This window comes from Bidens hawaiensis, unplaced genomic scaffold (assembly GCF_021521415.1).
Source record: "Bidens hawaiensis isolate Kalapana, Puna unplaced genomic scaffold, B.hawaiensis_p1.1 tig00007983_1, whole genome shotgun sequence".
Taxonomy (NCBI): Eukaryota; Viridiplantae; Streptophyta; class Magnoliopsida; order Asterales; family Asteraceae; genus Bidens; species Bidens hawaiensis.
In genome coordinates, this window is record NW_027491557.1 from 939,051 (window position 1) to 958,605 (window position 19,555).

Sequence of the window (19,555 nt, forward strand, 5' to 3'; positions counted from 1 at the left end):
TATGAGTTAGAGTATGATGAGAATGGAGAAGAGATACCACCATCTGAGCCTCATCATGCTAAGATTATGAGGGAATCTGTTTTTTTATTCTATGTTAAACAAGCCCTCAAGGAGAGGTTATCATTATTCAGGAAGGGTGTAGTGGCAAAAGTTTGAGTTGTTTAAGGAAATTGAGCCGATTGATGAGGATGAATGAGACAATGAGCAGAGTGATGATCAATCTGATGATGAGACTGAGTCAGAGGTTGAGGTACAAAAGACTGAGGCAACGGATGTAAAGGCTGAGAAGAAAAAGAGGAAGGCAACTGGCGAACCTCCTGCATGTGAGCCTTCCCAACAGGAGGTAGAAGAACAATCTGAGAGGCCGTTGAAAAGAATAAGAAAGATTGGGGACTCCCAGAAGACCCCAATCGTGAGAATAAAGATGCCTAGGACAGATACATCCGCACCACCACCCAAGACAACCCACCAAGACCACATGTTGCCTCCTCCACTACCCTAAAATGAGAAATAGCAAAGCTGAAGGACAAACAAGTTCACATACCATCCAGACCCAAACCTCAACCTAAACCCTCTAAGTTTACCTTACATGATTCACCCACACCCAGCCCCAAAACCTCACCCAAACATCAAACCCCACCTTTCCACATCTCATTCTCACCTGGCCAACCCACAACCTCGCCCGTCGGCATCCCAACCTCAAACCTAAACCTTACCACTATCCCAACTCACTTCCCACCAAGCCTAAACCATAACCATGTCCATACAATCAGCCACTCAACCCACCCAATCATAAACTTCACCATCCACTACCCGATCACATGTTCTAACCCCTACCCCTTTGTCCAGTGGCAAGTCCCCGAAGTCCCCAGTGTTAACCTGATCCTATCCTAGAAAGGATCGTGGAATTGGAAGAATTCAACAACTAGAGGGCAGAAAGGAGAAGGTGATGGTTGAGTTCGGAAAGAAGAAGAGGCTATGATGGAGCAGTTTCAGAAGGAGAGAGCAGAGGATAAAGTGATGTTGGAAAGCCTAGATAAAGAAAAGGCTTATGATAAAGAGAAGATCGCAACACATGAGATCTTAATTGCAACCCTCTAGTCGCGAGTGGACAATCAACAAACATTGTTGAACACTAAATCATTGTCCTTTGCTGAACGGCCTGTTGAAGTTGAAAGACTAGAGTTCTGGGTTGCCTCCTTAGAAAATGATCTCGAGTCCTCAAACAACATTGAAGCAAATCTAAGGGCAGAGAATCACCTGGCTTACGTCAGAGATCGAGAGGTTGAAGGATGAGAACAAGGAGCGAAGCAAGTTAAAAGAAGCTCAAATAAATATTAATGAAGACCTAGTGGGCAAGTACCAGGCTGCTTCTGAGTTCATTACCTATCAGACCAGGACACTGCTGATCTGAAAAGGAGAGTGAAGAAGGTGTTTGGAAGCTAGGAGTATTCTAATGATGAGGATAAGGGAAAGAAGAGGAAAGGACAATTTGTTATGGCTTTTCCTAGTGGTTCAGTTGATGTTACTGGCAGTAGTGGTGCTGGTGTTATTGGAAGTGATGTAACTATTGTTACTACTGGTGGTGTTGGTGGTGGTTCTATTGTTGGTGATAAAGACGATGAAGGTGATGATGATGATGATGAGGAGGAGGAGGAGGAGGAAGAAGAAGAAGGTGAAATAAAGGATGATGATGACGAGTCAGACGACGACGACGACGATGATGATGATGATGATTATGATGATGACGACTCTGATGATGGTGGTGATGGAAATAATGGTGGTAATTGTACTGGTGGTGATAGTGGAGCAGGAAACCAATCTGCTCCCCATGATGATGTTGATGATGCAGTTCATCATGATCTGTTCGTTGGAGATGCTCCCAAAGAAATAAGGAGGATGACTTTAATTCTGTTTTTGGTCCCAATGATATTGCAGTTACTGAATCACATGTCAAGGAAACAGAGATGATACACCTGATATAGATGCAAGCGATCCTACACCAACCACTTCTGATGATCCAGTCTCGTCTGCTGTTGCACCTGTTGCTATTTCTACTGCAGGTGAGACTTCTGAACCAATGCCTTAAGCTGCTGCTAATATGCCAAACCCAAAGCCAAATAAAAGAAAGTGGCATTATGTTAAGAAGTGCAACAGTACTCGATGCCGAAATGACGCTTACCATGATGAATCTCATATCTTGTACTGTTAGTGGCACAAAGACAGCCAGTGCTAGGCAAGTAGACGCGAGAATGGAGACTTTACCTACTTGCATTACACTAAAATGCGTATGCCGCCTTATCTTGACATGAATTTCTTCTGTAGAGCGGCTGGTGATGGTATTAGTGAGAAAGAGTTAGAAGTTTGGTTGAAGTGGCATATTCATAGATAAGCAAAGGATGACTACCCCGACTTCAAGCTAAATATGGGGAAGAAACGCAAGCATCCAAATGAACTTGATGCTCTGATCGGGAGGAAATTAAAAGTTTGGAGGTTCCCAGTGGCAAAGGACGGGCCAGATATCTTTCTTAGAGATCCTATCGAGCACATCACTAAACACGCTTAAAGACTTTACTACATGGCATTTCGATAGTGAGACTGGTGAATAAGTGATCTGCTGCAAAGGAAGCAAAGGGTATTAATCCTACCGCTTCTTTGACGAGCATGAATTGATGCGGTTCAGCAAAGAGGACATCATGAAGCTTTACAAGACGCCCCTACTAGCAATCTCTGATCCAACTAAGGGTAGCATCGATCAAATAGTTGAGATGTTCAACAAGTTTGTACGCTATCTTGTTGAAAATCAACTGATTAATCACCCTGACTACTTCAAGTACGAGACGGACTAAAGACGAAAGCTGCAAATAATACTAAAAACTACAAAGAGATTGTTGGTCCCATTTATGTGATTAAGTCTTTTGTATTATTCTGTTGTATGATCAGTTGTATCTTATGCTTTTGTTTAATCTTTTATATATGTTTGGGTCAGAAGCCACAACTTAATCAAAGCCAATCTGGGACCAAATGAAAATAAATAAAGTATAAATAGTAGGAGCATGCCCATGCAAACTAAACTTTTGGAAATTTAATCTCTCTCTCTCTCTACCTTATCTCTTCGACCACTCCATATTTACCATATTTAGAAAATAGCACAAATAATTACAAGATCTGAGATCTAGCTCGGTTGTAGGTGATTTCCGCTTGCCTACAACTAAGATTGATCCAAGAACTTGTTGTAAGATCCGGTGTAGATACCTAGCAGACATAACAACTTAGGGGAAATGACTCAAATGAGCCATATCTCTTAGCCTAAACAATTAATATATGCATAATTAATTTGTGTATTTGTTCAAAGATGTAGGAGCGTATATCTCGATTCCTATTTAAAAATGGATTATTGATATATTAAATATTAACAAAATGAATATTGTTCACCCAATTTAGCTAATTTTATGGTATGATGATTATTTGGATTTTTTGTATAAATATGTAGATATATGATTGAATATGGAGTGGAATTTGCACAAACGATTCTTGATTAAGAAAAGTTTGAATAAAAAGATGAAATAAAAACCAAACAAATAATAATTTATGCATAACTTAACATCAAGCTAGCATTTATACAGTAAAAAGATTCTAAAAATAAAACAAATAAACTTGACTAATAAACCCTTGTAATTAACTAAAAAAAAAATAAGTAGAAAAATTTTGATTGATATTTTTTTTAAATATGTAGATATATGAATAAATACGGAGTGGAATTTGCACAAAAGAATTCTTGATTTAGAAAAGTCTGAAGAAAAAGATGAAATAAAAAACCATTAAATTAAACAAATATAAGAATTAATGTGTACTTTCAATCTGCACTTGTAATTAACTAAAAGAAAATTTTTAATATGGAAAGACTTCTCGCATTTCTCGCATTAGCATCACTTTTTGCATGAACTTAACCATATATATATATACACACACACATATATACACATATACATACATACATACATACATATATAAGGGTGGTATCAAGTGAAAACCTTCTCTTAAAGAGAAAACTTAAAAACTAAAAAAAAACTATTTTTAACTTTTAAAAAAAAAAATTTTACATTTCTTTTTTTCTATTATTCTTATATGTTGTTATTGGTTCCAAACTAAAAAAAAAAACTTGTCGGTAACCTCGTCGGTGTAGTGCACATGTGTAATCGTGTGCATTACATATATGCAAAAGTGTTGTATTGCATAGAGTACAATACTATGACACATATTTGATACACACTATTGTATATATGCAATATAAGACTAATACGCATATCGAATACACATTAATACGTATGTGTAATACAACATTAATGCACATGTACATTACATCAACTTTTATTTTTTATTAATATTTTTTTTTCATATAATACAACACTACTACACATATACAATACACAAATATTGAATATATGCAATTAAACACTATTAAAGTTAAAAGTACATAGTAATACACGTGTGTAATACAACGGTATCGCACAGTAATACGTATGTGTATTACAACGAGTTTTTTTTTTAAGTGAAAGGTAAGAAAATATAAGAATAAAGGCAAAAACAGAATTTTGAAAGTATTTTTTTTATTTTTAATTAAAAATAATTATTTATGAATTTTTAAATTTTCTCTCTAAAGATGAGTTTTCTCTTAATCCTCTTCATATATATATATATATATATATGTTGATGCTGAATTACATGTATAGGTTACATGTTGTGTATTTTCTCTGGTTTCTTATGTTTTGAAGAATTGTAGGCTGTATGTTTTTGTGTAGCATTGTAGGTTGTATTTATTTTTTTGTTATATTATAATACAAACATGTGTAGGACGTTTTATTTTTTATCATTCATCATAATGTAACTATGTGTTAATTAATACATGTATATTAGTTGAGAAAATTTATGTAATGATGATTTTGAAGAAAATTACATGTCGATGAATATTGATTTAAAAGAAATTGTGGTGTAAAAATAAATTGTATTTTTGTATGATAAAAAATCAAAAGGGGGAGAAAAAAGTTATAAAAATAGATGAATTCTTTATCTTTTTTAATTTAATTACTTTAGTTTAATTAGTTATGTTAATTAAAAAGAAATTAATAGTTTTATTAGTTATATTAATTAAAAAGAGAATGTATTTGTTATTACAACTGAATAATTTTCATTTATTTTTAAGCTAAGATTTAAATTAAATTAGTGATTCATATTAATTTCTCGCGCTTCTTAAACTAAGATGACTTTTCCCGTGAACCACATATTCGAATTTGAAAATCAAAAATCCGAATTTGATTTGAAATCGAATTCGATATGGATGCTATCCTAATTTGAAAACTTGGAGTATATGATTTTTATATCTAATTCGAATTAGTTTAGTTCAAATAGGACTAAGCCATTTCAGGTAAACCTAAAAAATCCTGGAAATCAGAACTGGGGACGGATCTTATGATGGGTTCAGCTTTTTCACTTATTAGAGTAAACTTTTTTCAAAAAATCAAAAGTTATATGTATTGAGTTTGGCACATTCAAATTATTTGTATCTGCCTCATCCATATTATTTGTGTTTGTTCCTCACTTGAACTGTTTTTTAAATAAATCCTTTAAAGCCGAAGAATGGGAAACAATTTACCTAATAAATGTAAAGAAAACCCCATAAACCCAATTATGTTTTAAACAAAAAGCCCAAGCCCAAATGATTTAAATTAAAAGAAAAGGCTAACAATAATTCCACACTCCCAACCCTGATCAAACAACCAACGCAGAAGAGTTTTTGTCTGGACACTAGGGGTGTTCATGGTTCGGTTTGAAACTGTGAAACCGCCCAAACCGGTCATTGGTTTGGTCTCACGGTTGGTTTTCTTTCTTAACTTTCGGTCGGTCGGTTTGAAAATTTTCAAACCGTAGCGAACAGTTTGGTTTACGGTTTGTATTGGTACAACCCGTTTAAACCAGACCGGACCGTATGATTTAATTATATATATTTATAAATGCTTTATATATTATATATGTGTATACAACTATATTAATAGACATAATTAAATAAAAATTATTAATGCATATGGTATGTATTACTAAATATAAATTCTAAAAAAATCTATACTATTTAATAAATAAAGGTTTTTCAATGCCAAATGGCATCACACAAACAGTGTCTTACAAAATTTTCCTACCTCACTCTCTCTCTCTCTTATTAAATGCATTTCTCTTTCTTGTTAATAGTTTTATATATAACTTTTTTTTTTACTTTTAATCCATTATTTTCTCTTTTTAATAGTTATTTTTTGATTTAAAAATTAATAAAAACATAAATATATTATTTAATTTTATATAAATATGCTGTATTAGTTATTAATATTAAGCTTTTATAAGTAGCGATTTTCATGTTGATTTAGATAAAATAATTAATTTCAAATTTCAAAAGAAATAAATTTTCATTTTATGTTTGTTTTGCAATGAAAATTAATAAAAACTAAGATCAATCGCTTTAGATGTTTGATTTGATTTTGAGACAACCTGTTTTAACGCACAGTAATTTATGTGTTTCATTATCTAAATTTGAAAAACAAAACAAAACTACTAATTTTGATACGAAGATTAAAATTACAAATACAGTATACAAAAAAATATATAAAGATTTACGAATTTTCAACAACTTTTATTTTCATATTGTGTAATTTATTCTAACATATATTATATCTTTATATCTTTTGAACATATTTTTTGTTTTTCACATTGTGCTATTATTTAAATAAATTTATTTATTCTAACTCGAGTTATTTATTCTACACAGGTCTTAATGCCATATGTCATTACACATGAGTGATCTTTAAAAAATTTTCTCATTTATCGCTCATATAAAATATATGTTTCTTTTTCTTATTAATAGTTTTATATTTTATTCTTTTTTTTCTTTAAAATTTATTATTTTCTTTTTTTAATAATTATTTCCTGATTTAGAAAAACTAATACCAACATAAATGTATTATATAGTTTTATATAAATATACTGTATTAGTTATTAATATTAAGTTTTATAAGTAACTAATACCAACATGAACACATTTTTTGTATTTCACATTGTGTTATTATTTAAATAAAGTGATTTATTCCAACTCATGTTCCACACGGGTCTTATGCTATATGTCATTACACATGAGTGATACTTACAAAATTTTCTCAGGTCTCTCTCATATTAAATATATCTTTCTTTTTCTTATTAATAGTTTTATATTTAAATTTTTTTCTTCTTAATATATTATTTTATTTTTTAATAATTATTTACTGATTTAAAAGATTTAATACCACATAAATATATTATTTAGTTTTATAAAAATATATTGTATTAGTTATTAATGTTAAGCTTTTATAAGTAACGGATTTTCACTTTGATTTAGATAAAATAATTAATTTCAATTTAAAAAAAAGAAATTTTCACTTTATGTTTGTTTTGTAATGAAGATTAATAAAATCAAAGATCAATCACTTTAGATGGTTTGTTTGTTTGAGAAACCTGTTTTAACACTGGTCAGCTATGTTTTTCTTTATCTAGAGTTGAAATAAAAAATAAAGTGAAATTACTAATTTTAATATGATAAGGTTACAAATTAAAGTGCAAATATTGTATACAAAAAAATATTTAGAGATACGAAATTTTAACTTTTTATTTCCATATTGTGTATTGTGTAATTTATTCAATCATATATTATATTTTTTACATGTTGAACATGCTTTTATATTTCACATTGTGTTAATATTTAAATAAATATATTTATTTTAACTCGTGTTTTACACGGGTACCTAACCTAGTATACAAATATATAAAACAAAGTGGGTTAAACTCAAATCCAAAACTCAAAGCCCTTTGATGGTCTTTCAATATTTTAAAAGAGTCAGTTTGGCTTGTGTAATATTCTGTAAATTATCGGGAGCTCTACAATTAAATATCATAAAATTATTTTGAACATTTTGTATAAACCCCATATAAGCCCAAACCGTGAAACCAAATCGGAATCAAACCGTTACTAATGGTTTGGTTTGGTTCGGTTTAAGAGTTCAACGGTTTGGTTTTGGTTTACAAAAATAAAAAACCGTTACTAACGGTTTGGTTCACAGTTTGACCTAAAAACCTCGAAAACCGGACCGTGAACACCCCTACTGGACACTAAGGTCTGAAAATTGAAATGGAACAAAAGCTGAAGCAGGTCGTTCGAAGAAGACTCAGACCACTGGACCACGGTCGAGTCACGGGTGCTCACAAATCAAAATCAAACATTAGGCAAACAACATGTTCGACATTTGTTTTGTTTTTTTTTTCTTTTTTTCATTTCGATTTGGTATGTTATGGTTTAAAATTATTAAAAATTTAATCTCCTTTCATGAATTAGGAATATGTTTGTTTTGATTATGTGAATTCGGTATTTGAATGTGAATTGAGGCACTCATCTTTCCCCTCGCGTCTTGTCTTTTTCAGGGACCCATCTTCCCATCGCATCTTGTCTTTATTTGTTTAAAAAATTAATTTCTTATGCGTAAGAACAGTAAGTTGAATAATTGAATTAGTGTTTTAGTTGAATGATTGAATATAGAGTTTTTATTGTTTGACATGAGCTGAACCAGATTGTTGACCCGAAATTTAGAAGTAAGAAAAAAATTTGAGTCTCATGACTTTTGGCCTATCAATACTAGATGTTGAAGATCCACCACTGACCAGAATCTTAAAAAAGTGTCATTTCCGGTAATACTAATACAAATATAATACATGTGTCATTTGATCCCGCGGCAAACGAATAAACAATTATGATTGATTCGTAGAGTCCATAACGCAGGTCACAGGTGTTCTTAATAATTATAAAAGTAGTAATCTACGAAGTATCATTTTCAGTTTAAACGTGATGTTACTTTGTAGACAAATTCAAATACTTACATCAAGATTCTACTTAATAATATTTTATAATCATTTAGACTATGCGCTATGGGCGCGGAAGGGAGGGGGAAACGGGCGCGGTGGGGGGAAAACACCGCCGAGGGGCGCGGTAAGGTGGGGCGCAGAGGGGGTGAGGGTGGAGCGGACGATGGGCGCGATGGGGGGGGGGGTGAGGTGGGGGCCACCACCAACGGCATTATTATTGTTTAAAAAAATTTTAAATAATATAAAATACTATATATACATATATATATGCCAATCACCCAACCTCAACAAACATCCCATTCTCCTATTTAAACTTTATAAAACTTTCTCCTCAAATATGTCTTCCGACTAATCTTTCACACTCGACTTCCAGCCCGATATCGACGATATTTCCAATTCGGATTCAGAGGATGAAGCGATATTTAGTGCCGTTGTAGAGGCTGCCCGACTCGTAGTCCAGAATTACGAAAGCTCACAACCACTAGAAAGACGGCCTCATCTTCAACGGGATCGCGTAGGTGCACATGACCGGTTGATGAAAGATTATTTTTCGTCAGACGCGACTTTTGATTCGGCACGATTTCGGCGCCGTTTTCGAATGAGTCGCCAACTATTTTTACGAATACTTGGTGATTTAGAAAGCGTTTATGCATTCTTCCAACAACGGGCGGACGCGAGAGGTAAACCGAGATATTCAACAATGCAAAAATGCACGGCGGCAATTCGTCAACTAGCGTACGGGACTGCGAGCGACGCCATGGAAGAGTACTTACAGATGTCGACAACAGTGGCTCGTGAAGCGCTTCACATATTCTGCGAATGTGAGTATTAATATTCTAATTATTTATTTCAAAACCGTAACATTTTAAGCATGAATTTCATAAAATTTGTTAAACTTAGGTATTCCACAACTATATCATAAAAAATATTTGAGGAAGCCGACTCAAAGCGACGTACAAAAAATACACGAGGTGCATCATCAAAGACACGGTTTTCCCGGGATGCTTGGTAGCCTCGATTGCATGCATTGGGAATGGGAAGCCTGTCCTGTTGCTTGGCAAGGTCAATTTCATCGGGGTGACCATGATGGCCCAACAGTTATTCTTGAGGCGGCTGCATCATTTAATCTTTGGATATGGCATGCGTTTTTTGGGACGCCTGGTGCAAACAATGATATAGCTGTGATTAATGCGTCCCCTATTTTTGACCGCCTCACAGACGGAATCTCACCTGACATCTCATTTTCCACGAATGATGCCAACTACGAATACGGATATTATCTAGTCGACGGTATTTATCCGGAGTGGGCCACGTTGGTTCATAGCTTTACGTGCCTGACTGACGAAAAACGTCAATATTTCAAGAAAAAACACGAGTCGGCAAGAAAAGACATCGAAAGGGCATTCGGTGTATTAAAGAAACGTTGGTCTATCATTAGACAACCGGCTCGTTTTCTACAAATGGATAAGTTAAGAAACATAATGTACACTTGCATTATCTTGTATAATATGATATTGGAGGACTCGGGTACAGCAGTTTGCCAAGGCGAGTACAACGATGAGCCAGAGCCGATCTGTACACTAAACAAAGATGAGAAACTTGCTAATCTATTAAAAACACGAAAAAGGGAAACAAATTTCTGCCTTCGATCGGATTTGGTTGAACATCTTTGGAGTAATAAGCAAGGTGACGGCGAGGACAACGACTAAAAATAACTTTAATTTTTTTATATGTTTTTTTATTCAATTTATTTTGTATTTTAGTATTATTGTATTTTTTTATTATTGTATTATATATTATTGTATTGGTTTTTTTGTTTTAACAAAAAAAAGAAAAATGTTGAGCTTCAAAGCCCCCTCACCATAGAGGGGCATTATGCCCTGGGGCTTCGATGCCCCCAATGCCCACGTGACGCTGACGTGACATTGTGGAGGGGCTTTGAAGCCCCCCACCATAACACACAGCCATAGTGGTTACTGGTAAGCCATACACATCACCTTTTCTTTTACCTATCATTTATTTCCGTATGGAATGAAGGTTAATTAATTATTTTGTATTGTTTGTATTTGTTGGGGAAATTAATGAAAATGGGTTATCTAGCATTCTTGAGAGTCGTAATTGCATTTTTAGATCAAAACAATTTCTGCTTTCCAAATGTTTTGACTTGATAAAACTTAGATTCAGAGCAAGAAATTAAGTATGATATTAAGAGAGTTTTTGTTGAACCAGAATAGTTGTATGATCAAGATTCAGTTTATTAGGGTTAGGGGTGTTGCTTAAGAGTCGTTGTAAGATCAAGATACAGTTTATTAGCCATTGACATGTATCATGTATTTTTGAATTTCAAAATACATCAGATACGCTCCATGGACGCTGCCCCTGGCCGAGGGCGTGTTGCCCCCTTGGAAACACCATTACTTAATTATGGGCCGAAGCCCCTAAATAAGTGTACACCTCGCACTCGACTTGTTTTGATAAACTGTAGCTGAACTAATTTGGTTTGGACTTTGGTTCAATCATGGATGAACTTACCATACGATGGCAGGCAGCGGAAGCAAGCAAAAAGGGAAGATTATACAAGTTATAATGGCGCGAACGTGTTGGCTGGTGTGAAAGTCGTGGAATGATTTAATCTTCAGTCACATATGTTTTTAATAATTATAGAAGAAGTATCTACAAGATTATTTTCAGTTTAAACATGAATCACGTTACATGATGCTACTTTCTAGACAAATTTAAATGCTTACGTTAAGATTCTACTTGATAATATTTTATAATGTAACTAGTAAGCCATACGTATCACCTGTTCTTTTAATACGCTAATTTTGTTTAATATTTTATAATGTACTTTTTCATTTGGTCTTTCCAAAATATTTACTGTACTGTGTTAAACTGTTAATTGAATGGGGGAGACTCATTATTTGGATATTGGATGGAATATTATCCCATAAATTATGCAAGATATCAGCTCCCTATGTTATGTTGGGGATTTGAAATAGCAACCTGGATTATTTAGAGAGTCGTATGATAACTTTCAGATTAAAAGTTATTTTGTGGTTCTTCAAAACACTTTAATCGGATAAAACTCTAAATTGAGACAAAAATTTCGTATGGAATTTTTTGTGAGGAAGATGAACTAGAGCCTCTGTCGATCAATCCAATAACGTATATAACTCCAGTGCAGTTGTATTCAAAATTTAAAAATCATTAATAAATAACTTCAAATAATACTTATGATTATGTGTAACATAATCATAAAATTCCTTTTTTATAATGAATTTTTAATGAAGCGTTATTAACGAAAATAAATTTTTTTCAAGTGACCTGGCAGCTTAACCCCAGCCAGGGGCGCTGTCCCTTGGACCCTGCTAGGGGCTGCCGCCCCTAGAACCCTGCAACCGGGGGCGCTACCCCCAGACCCCTGTTCATTAGGGGCTTCGCCCCTAACATGACAGTAAACTAAAGCAAGTGTGTACTCTACACATCCCTGAACTTGCTTAATGTTTATTATGATTAAATTAATCAACCAGTGAATCCAATTACACTAAAATAATAACATGTTAGGTGCACTTATTATGGGATTGCATTGATTTTAATATTCCATATTCCAATGTAATTTTCGAATGGATTACTGGTCTGGATGGATGTGGTTCGGACGGAATGGATTAAATTATAATTGGGTTATTTGATTTATGGATGGATCGAATATGGATTATATTACAAACTGATTATTCAAAAGGGTTGGATGGGCTTATTCGAATGGGTTGAAGGCACGCCCCACCTTGTGCTTCTTAGTTACATTAATGGATTATGGTATTTTGGATTGTTTTACAATGGACTGGGCACAAGATTAATGGGAGGCGAATTACCAAGACAAAAATGAAGACGGTCCAAATGATCTAGCCATCTAGGCCTAGTAAAATGTCTTATTTTGTATGGTTTGCTAGTATGTTTCAGAATGTATGCCGTAGGGCTTAATAGTTTGATTCATTTTGTGGTCTACACCCTCCATGTTAAAATGTCTAGAAGGGGGAGATGCACTCCTATATAATCATTGTTGAGTTTTAATTTTATTTATTAAGGACAACGCTTTTTTATTAGAAAAATATATATATATATATATATATATATATATCAATGTATATATGCTTTCTATGCATTTTCAGTTATGAAATCACTAGTCTTTTATACTCGCATCCATCCATCTAGTTAGTAACATTATTATCATATGCACAATTACATGATTCTTATGTTCATTTCATCATATGCATGCTTAATCGTTAATGTGACACATTTTACTTGAAATGCTTAGATTATATTTTATAGCATGTAACATTAAAATTTTATCATTATTAATTTAATTTAAATCAAAAAGGAATCTTCTATTCTTGATCTCCAAAAGTTGCCTTATCCAAATTTTGAATTCAAAACCTAGTCAAATTTCATCTCTAATTCATCCTCTTCTCTAAACACCCCTATAAATAAACTCCCTAATACTCTCAAAATTCATTCCAAACCTGCATATTCCAAAGCCTCAAGGTTGAAAAGTCGTGATCCTCATCCTCTCAAAAATTCACAACTCGTTTCCTTATTTGTAAGCTCTGATTTTCGTTAAGTGTTTTGTTCTTTCATTCTGCACAAAAATCTTTTATTTCAATGCTTAAATCTCGGTCATAATATATCCAAATCACGAATTTCAAAAGCCTTGGTTCTTTATGTGTCTAATATCTCTATAATTTTTGGTGTGAAATTTTTTAAAAGTTAAAAACGTTTTTACTATTTTTCTTTAACAAAGGGTCTTGTTGAAAATCTTGACAGAAAACTTTGGTCTCAAGACGAATATCATAACTCATCCATGTTTATGAATTATGACCCAAATTTTGGAAATATTGTATAACTATGAATTAGAAAAATTTTCCAACTGGAATCATCTAAATTCTTAAAGTATCGATTTTTAGTGATTTTCTACTAAACTGACTCCAAATCAAACCCCTCGGTAGTTTACGAATTTTGTATTTTTTTAAATAACTATTTAAATCTTATAAAAATTAAATAAGGTACAAATCTCATACAGTTTCAACATATAAAATTTTCGTAATCTAGCTCAAAGGTTTACTATATTTAAAAAACAGCAAGCAACCTATTCTTTTCTGCAAAAGATAATCTAAAACCCTAAACCATAATGTTATCACATGAAACCACAAAATCCAACTGTACTTCCAAGCAAACATCAAATCTATAGATATTCACCAAGGGGTTCTGTCACCAAGGCTACGGCCTAAGGAAAACCCAAGTGGCGTGCCCGGGCGTGAATGGACCGGACCCACTTACCTTTTCCTGGGAACCCGAGGTCGAATATTTTATTCCACCAAAATAAAGTAACATCCTAATAACAACTTTATTGATCATTAGGGCTCTAAAACAAGTGTTGCAAGTCTCAATTCATCAACAACAAAGGTGAGTTCATAGCCCCCTTTGCATACTTTTAAACGTTTTATATTTTGGGGTGGAAAACATGCACAATCAATTTTTTTACATGCTATTTGATTCAAGCTTTATTTCATAATATTCGTTATTTGTGATCATTACAAGTGTATACATATTCGCATTAACACCCACTAACTTGTAAGCCCGTGGTATTATGATGATAGATCTATTGATCCGACCCGCCTACTCAGGCCTCGGTTAGAGGCATGTGTGTTCAGAATCCGACGATCATTAAACATAAACATAACAGTCTAATCGTGGATTAGATGACTCGCTAAACGTGTCAGAGGTTTGGTTGTAATCACAAAGTATACAAAGTAACTTAACACATATGGATTGCTTTCAACTTAAAACCTATGTTCTCACCAATTAATTTTAGTTGACACTCTCGCATGTTTTTCAGGTATTGGAAATTTGTTTGTTAAAGATTACTCGGTGCAAGATATAGGATTGCATGATTAGACCTAGCTTAATATAATCAATTTATTTCATTGTATCTCTGTATTGCTTGATATTGAATTGAATTAAACAACTATTGTAACATGTAGTATCATGTGCTATGAGCAATCATCGTCTCACCTCGACATATTCTTCCGTCGGTTAGGGTGTGACAATGCTCGAGTTTAATAATAATATTAAACATGATATATAATTAAAACATTGATACAAAAAAACAACAAACAATAAAGTATCAATAAGTTTCTTAATTGAAGAACTTCATAAGAAAATACCTAGTATAGAAAGCAATGTTGCTTGACAACCTACGGACAAACCTCAATGACAGATCTTGAACCCAAAACCGGAGTTATTCGATAATCACTAAAGCCACCATCAATAAATAGCTTTGCCCAATCTTTTTCGCTCCTTTCATGCCCGGTTAAACAAATCATCATAAGCATATCAAAGTAAAGTTGAGACTCGACTAATTCATTAACACCTTCGTCAACCTTCACGACCATGTCTATAATCACCAGTTTTCCTCTATTTTCCTTGCTTGGAATCGCCTCTTTGCAGTTCTTCAATAGCTTTATACATTCCTCATCATTCCAATCATGCATAATCCACTAATTTTTTAAAATAAAATATAAATAAATAAATTTTTGAATTTCTTTTGCATCCCTTGTCGGTCTAAATAAGGATACAACATTAATATTTGTAGGATAATAAATGAAACCACGCTTTTTTCTTTTAGATAAAAACTCTAATTATTAATTGTTCTCTTAGTGTATAAAAAGTGTCATTCCACTTTGGCTTGTGGTGATCGAAAACTTTTGTTTTGAGGAAGATTATTCTCCTGTTATAGTATAGGAGTATGAAGTAGATGTTTGTATGAGTAGTTGTAAAAAGAAAACTAGTATAAAAAGTTATATTTGCTATCGAAACAAAATGTCCCAACTTAGCAACCAATTAAAATTGGTCGTTACATTAGCGGCCGATTTTAGTACACCGCGAACAATTTTGATTTTAGTACACCGGCGAACAATTTTGATCGATCGCAAAGCTACAAAAAAAGTGTACATAACATAAAAAAAAGTTGCATTACCATCAAAATTATTAAACAGTTTGTTTGTCTATATGAGTATTTTTATGCTTTTATATATAGAGATACTTACCATTTGTATCTATGAGATTCACATGAAATATTGTGCATACCTCACTATAATTATTATAAATTTCTTTTATAATGTAATTTGTAACTTGTAACCTGTCTTAGCCGTATTTAAAAATCAGACTGAAATAAATCTCCAAATGAATACCTTAAGCAAAACCGCGTTAGCTTTAGGAAGGACTTCAAACATGTCTCCGCTGACATAACTCAAGTTCTTACTTCCAACCAAACCATTAACCACATGAGGAACATCGAAACAGATACAACTAATATTTGGAAAAGTTTTCGCGATAGCTTTGGCAGCTGTCCCGGTACCACCCCCAACATCAACAATCGAATCCAACCCTTCAAAAACACGCCCACATCTTTCAAGAACAATGCCTATAATAAGGCGTGCATCATTAGCCATTGCTTCATTGAATAACTGACCAAGCCTAGGCTCTTGGCCTAACACATCCCATAGACCCTTCCCATGAGTTAAGTGAAAGGGGGTCACATCTTCATTTTGGAACCATTTGGTCATGTGTTGCCATGGGTCCAGAAATATTGGATCCAACATGGCTAGCAAAAGGGGCCTATGGCTTAAAGAATCTTCCTTCAGAAGCAACCGCGAAGCAGGAGCTAGCAAATAGCCTTCTCCTTGTTTCACAAAGAAACCACAGTGAACAAGGATGCGCATGAGCCGAGACATATTGAGTTCTCTGCTGATCTATCGGGAGGGCTTCCACTAACTCGGAAAGCAACATTGGTGAACCATGGCGATCGATGATATCAGGTATTTGAAGCTCTATTGCACATTTGAGTGACATGGACTTTATGAAACTAAAAATGTGGTTCCATATATGAGTTTGAGAACAAAGTAAGTTTTCAGATAGCTCATCATTTTGCAATGCCATCTCTTTGTTCTTATAATCTGATTTGAGAGACAATTTGAGATGTTGAAGCCTTACAAACCTTCTTAATTTATAGAAACGCATGTGAAAAGGTACAATTAAAAGTTGATAATTTTAATATCCATGTGTGATCCACCATCATTTGAAAATATTATAAAGTTTACGGTGAGACCAGATTAACATAACGTTATATGCACCATTTATGGACCCACCAAATCAATTTAGGATTTGAGTATATGACGTTTACACTCCAAGTTTATATGTTTATTCATTACTTTATGAAACAAATATACATAGGAAATTAAAAGCATGTAATGTGCATTACGACCCACAAAACTGGTTGTAAAACCAGTCAATTAAAAGCAACATGTGAAGATAATAGGAAAATTTTGATTGTAAATATATCCATAATCTATACTATATAATAAATAAATCTTTTTAAGTGCCACATGTTATCATCATGATGATTCTTACAAAATTTTCCCTCCTCTCTATCATATTAAATACATTTATATTTTTTTATTAATAATTTTGTATTTCATTTTTTTTCTTTTTAATCTTACATTTTCTCTTTTTAATAATTTTTTCTTGATTTAAGTAAATTAATATTAGGTTTTTTTAAGTAACCAAATTTTACGTTGATTTTGAACAATGATTCCAAAAATTGAGATTTTAAATAAATTATATTACTTAATTAGTATATTAAGGTTTTATAAGAGATGATATTATTGGACGAAGAGATAAGATTAATTTAAAATTAAAATTTCAATAAACTTTAACTTATTAAATATATATAATATTTACTAAATTACAAGTTTTTTTTTTCTTTCAATCCCTTAAAAAAAGACAAATTCACTAATGATGTATTCTCAATGTTTATGTTAATTTAAATGAGCGGGTTTCTTTAACCAGCTAAAGCATCAAACATGGTTCAGGTTAAAATAGTTTATAAATTGATTAGAATGAGTTTCGGTCCACGGGTTGGTTAAAAAAAGTAGCCATTTACTTCTTTTTTTAATTGACTATCTAATCAACCTATCATTTATGTTAACTTTACCATCTTAAAAATCCACAAAAATATAAACACTAGATTACATGTTTCGGTTTTTCATATATATAAGACAACTTCTTACATTAGGAATACAAATGTTAGGCATTAGCACACTGTTATTCAGATGATAAATTAACTTTGTATATCCTTTACCATTATTCAGTTGGTATCTTTCAGACATAAAATGATACGTTACAAAAAAAATATTAGTTTCCTGATGTTCTAAATGGCCTCAAAATCTAAGGTTGTTAATTCATAGGTTAGTCTTAAAAGAGGATGTTGAAGATATGTTGCTTAAATGGTCTATGCAATGAAACTAAACTACATGTGAAAGTACAATGAGATAACTGTGTTATAGAAGCCCAAATCATAACCGGAAGTTATACTGGAACTCACACTTTTATTATTAAAAAAATCCTACAACTTTAGATAAAATAATTAATTTCAAAGATTGAAATTTTCACTTTATTTTTTATTTGCAATGAAAATTAATAAAAGTAGGGTCAATCACTATAAATGGTTGGTTTGTTTTCTAGAAAATATATTTTAACTCATGGTCAGTTATGTGTTGCATTATTTAGAGTTAAAAACAAAAACAATGTAAAAAACTACTAAATTTTGATATAGAAAGTAAAATTACAAATAAAAATACAAATATTGCGTACAATGAAATATTTAGAGATTTATGATTTTTCTAAAACCTTTTTATTTTCATATTGTCTAATGTGTAATTTATTCTACCATATAATATATCTTTATATCTGTAAACGTATTTTTTATATTTCACATTGTGTTATTATTTAAATAAATTTATTTATTACAACCCGTGTGCTACACGGGTAACTAACCTAGTTAACTAAATATATAAAAGTTATTGACATGTGGAAAGTGGAAAGTATATATAGTTTAATTTTTTTTCAGCAAATCTAGATCTTGTTCATTATTAGGATCCAATTACAATAGAGAGGCAGGTAAGCGGGCAACAAGTTGTGCTACTACCCCCTTTTGAATGGCAAAACTGATCCTACTGGCAACAAAGTTATTGTTCTTCGGCGTCGTTGAGTTACTGTGCACGAACCGCTGAAATCTTTTCATAAACGTAGCAGCATCGGGGGCAAAAGACCCAAATGTATCGACACACCAACAGGGGTACTAGTGGTCCATGTATATATACAAAACTTTTTAAACACCTGAATTTGAAAGAGAAAGAGCTTGGATTAAAGTACCACATATGTAATATCCCCAAAATTTACACACTCAACATCGTTTTGCGTGCCGGTTCTCATAGTACGTGATATAAAGTAGAAGTGCTGATCATACAAACTTAGGCGTATAAACTCCGAATACCCGCGTAAGGTAGGGATTCTGCTTAAGTTATTAATTTATTATTATATTATATGGCTTAGACCATAGTCGGGGTATAGCCCAAACCTTGATCATAATTATGTTTACATAAGTTTTATCCATACAAAAGTTATAGTTAAAATTAATGCTTCTTCATGACTAAGAAACGTAAGATTTACATACAAGGGTTATAGTCAATTGACGTTTCTTCTTGAAGAAGAAACCTATCAATAGATGTTT

At 32.8% G+C, this 19,555-nt stretch overlaps 1 protein-coding gene and 1 pseudogene across 2 annotated transcripts; one reads left to right on the forward strand and one right to left on the reverse strand.

The window, feature by feature from the left end:
- Nucleotides 1–1,497: 1,497 nt before the first annotated feature.
- LOC143636494 (uncharacterized) lies at nucleotides 1,498–10,640 on the forward strand. Its single transcript, XM_077104075.1, has 5 exons — nucleotides 1,498–1,627; nucleotides 1,814–1,865; nucleotides 1,966–2,063; nucleotides 9,570–9,752; nucleotides 9,832–10,640. The coding sequence occupies exons 1-5, from the start codon at nucleotides 1,498–1,500 to the stop codon at nucleotides 10,638–10,640; spliced, it is 1,272 nt and encodes a 423-aa protein (XP_076960190.1).
- A 4,494-nt stretch (nucleotides 10,641–15,134) lies between these two features.
- On the reverse strand, nucleotides 15,135–16,945 carry LOC143636478 (trans-resveratrol di-O-methyltransferase-like; annotated as a pseudogene). Its single transcript, XR_013154246.1, has 2 exons — nucleotides 16,176–16,945; nucleotides 15,135–15,482 (listed from the first exon to the last, which is right to left on the reverse strand). The product of XR_013154246.1 is annotated as a trans-resveratrol di-O-methyltransferase-like (transcript).
- Nucleotides 16,946–19,555: the final 2,610 nt, after the last annotated feature.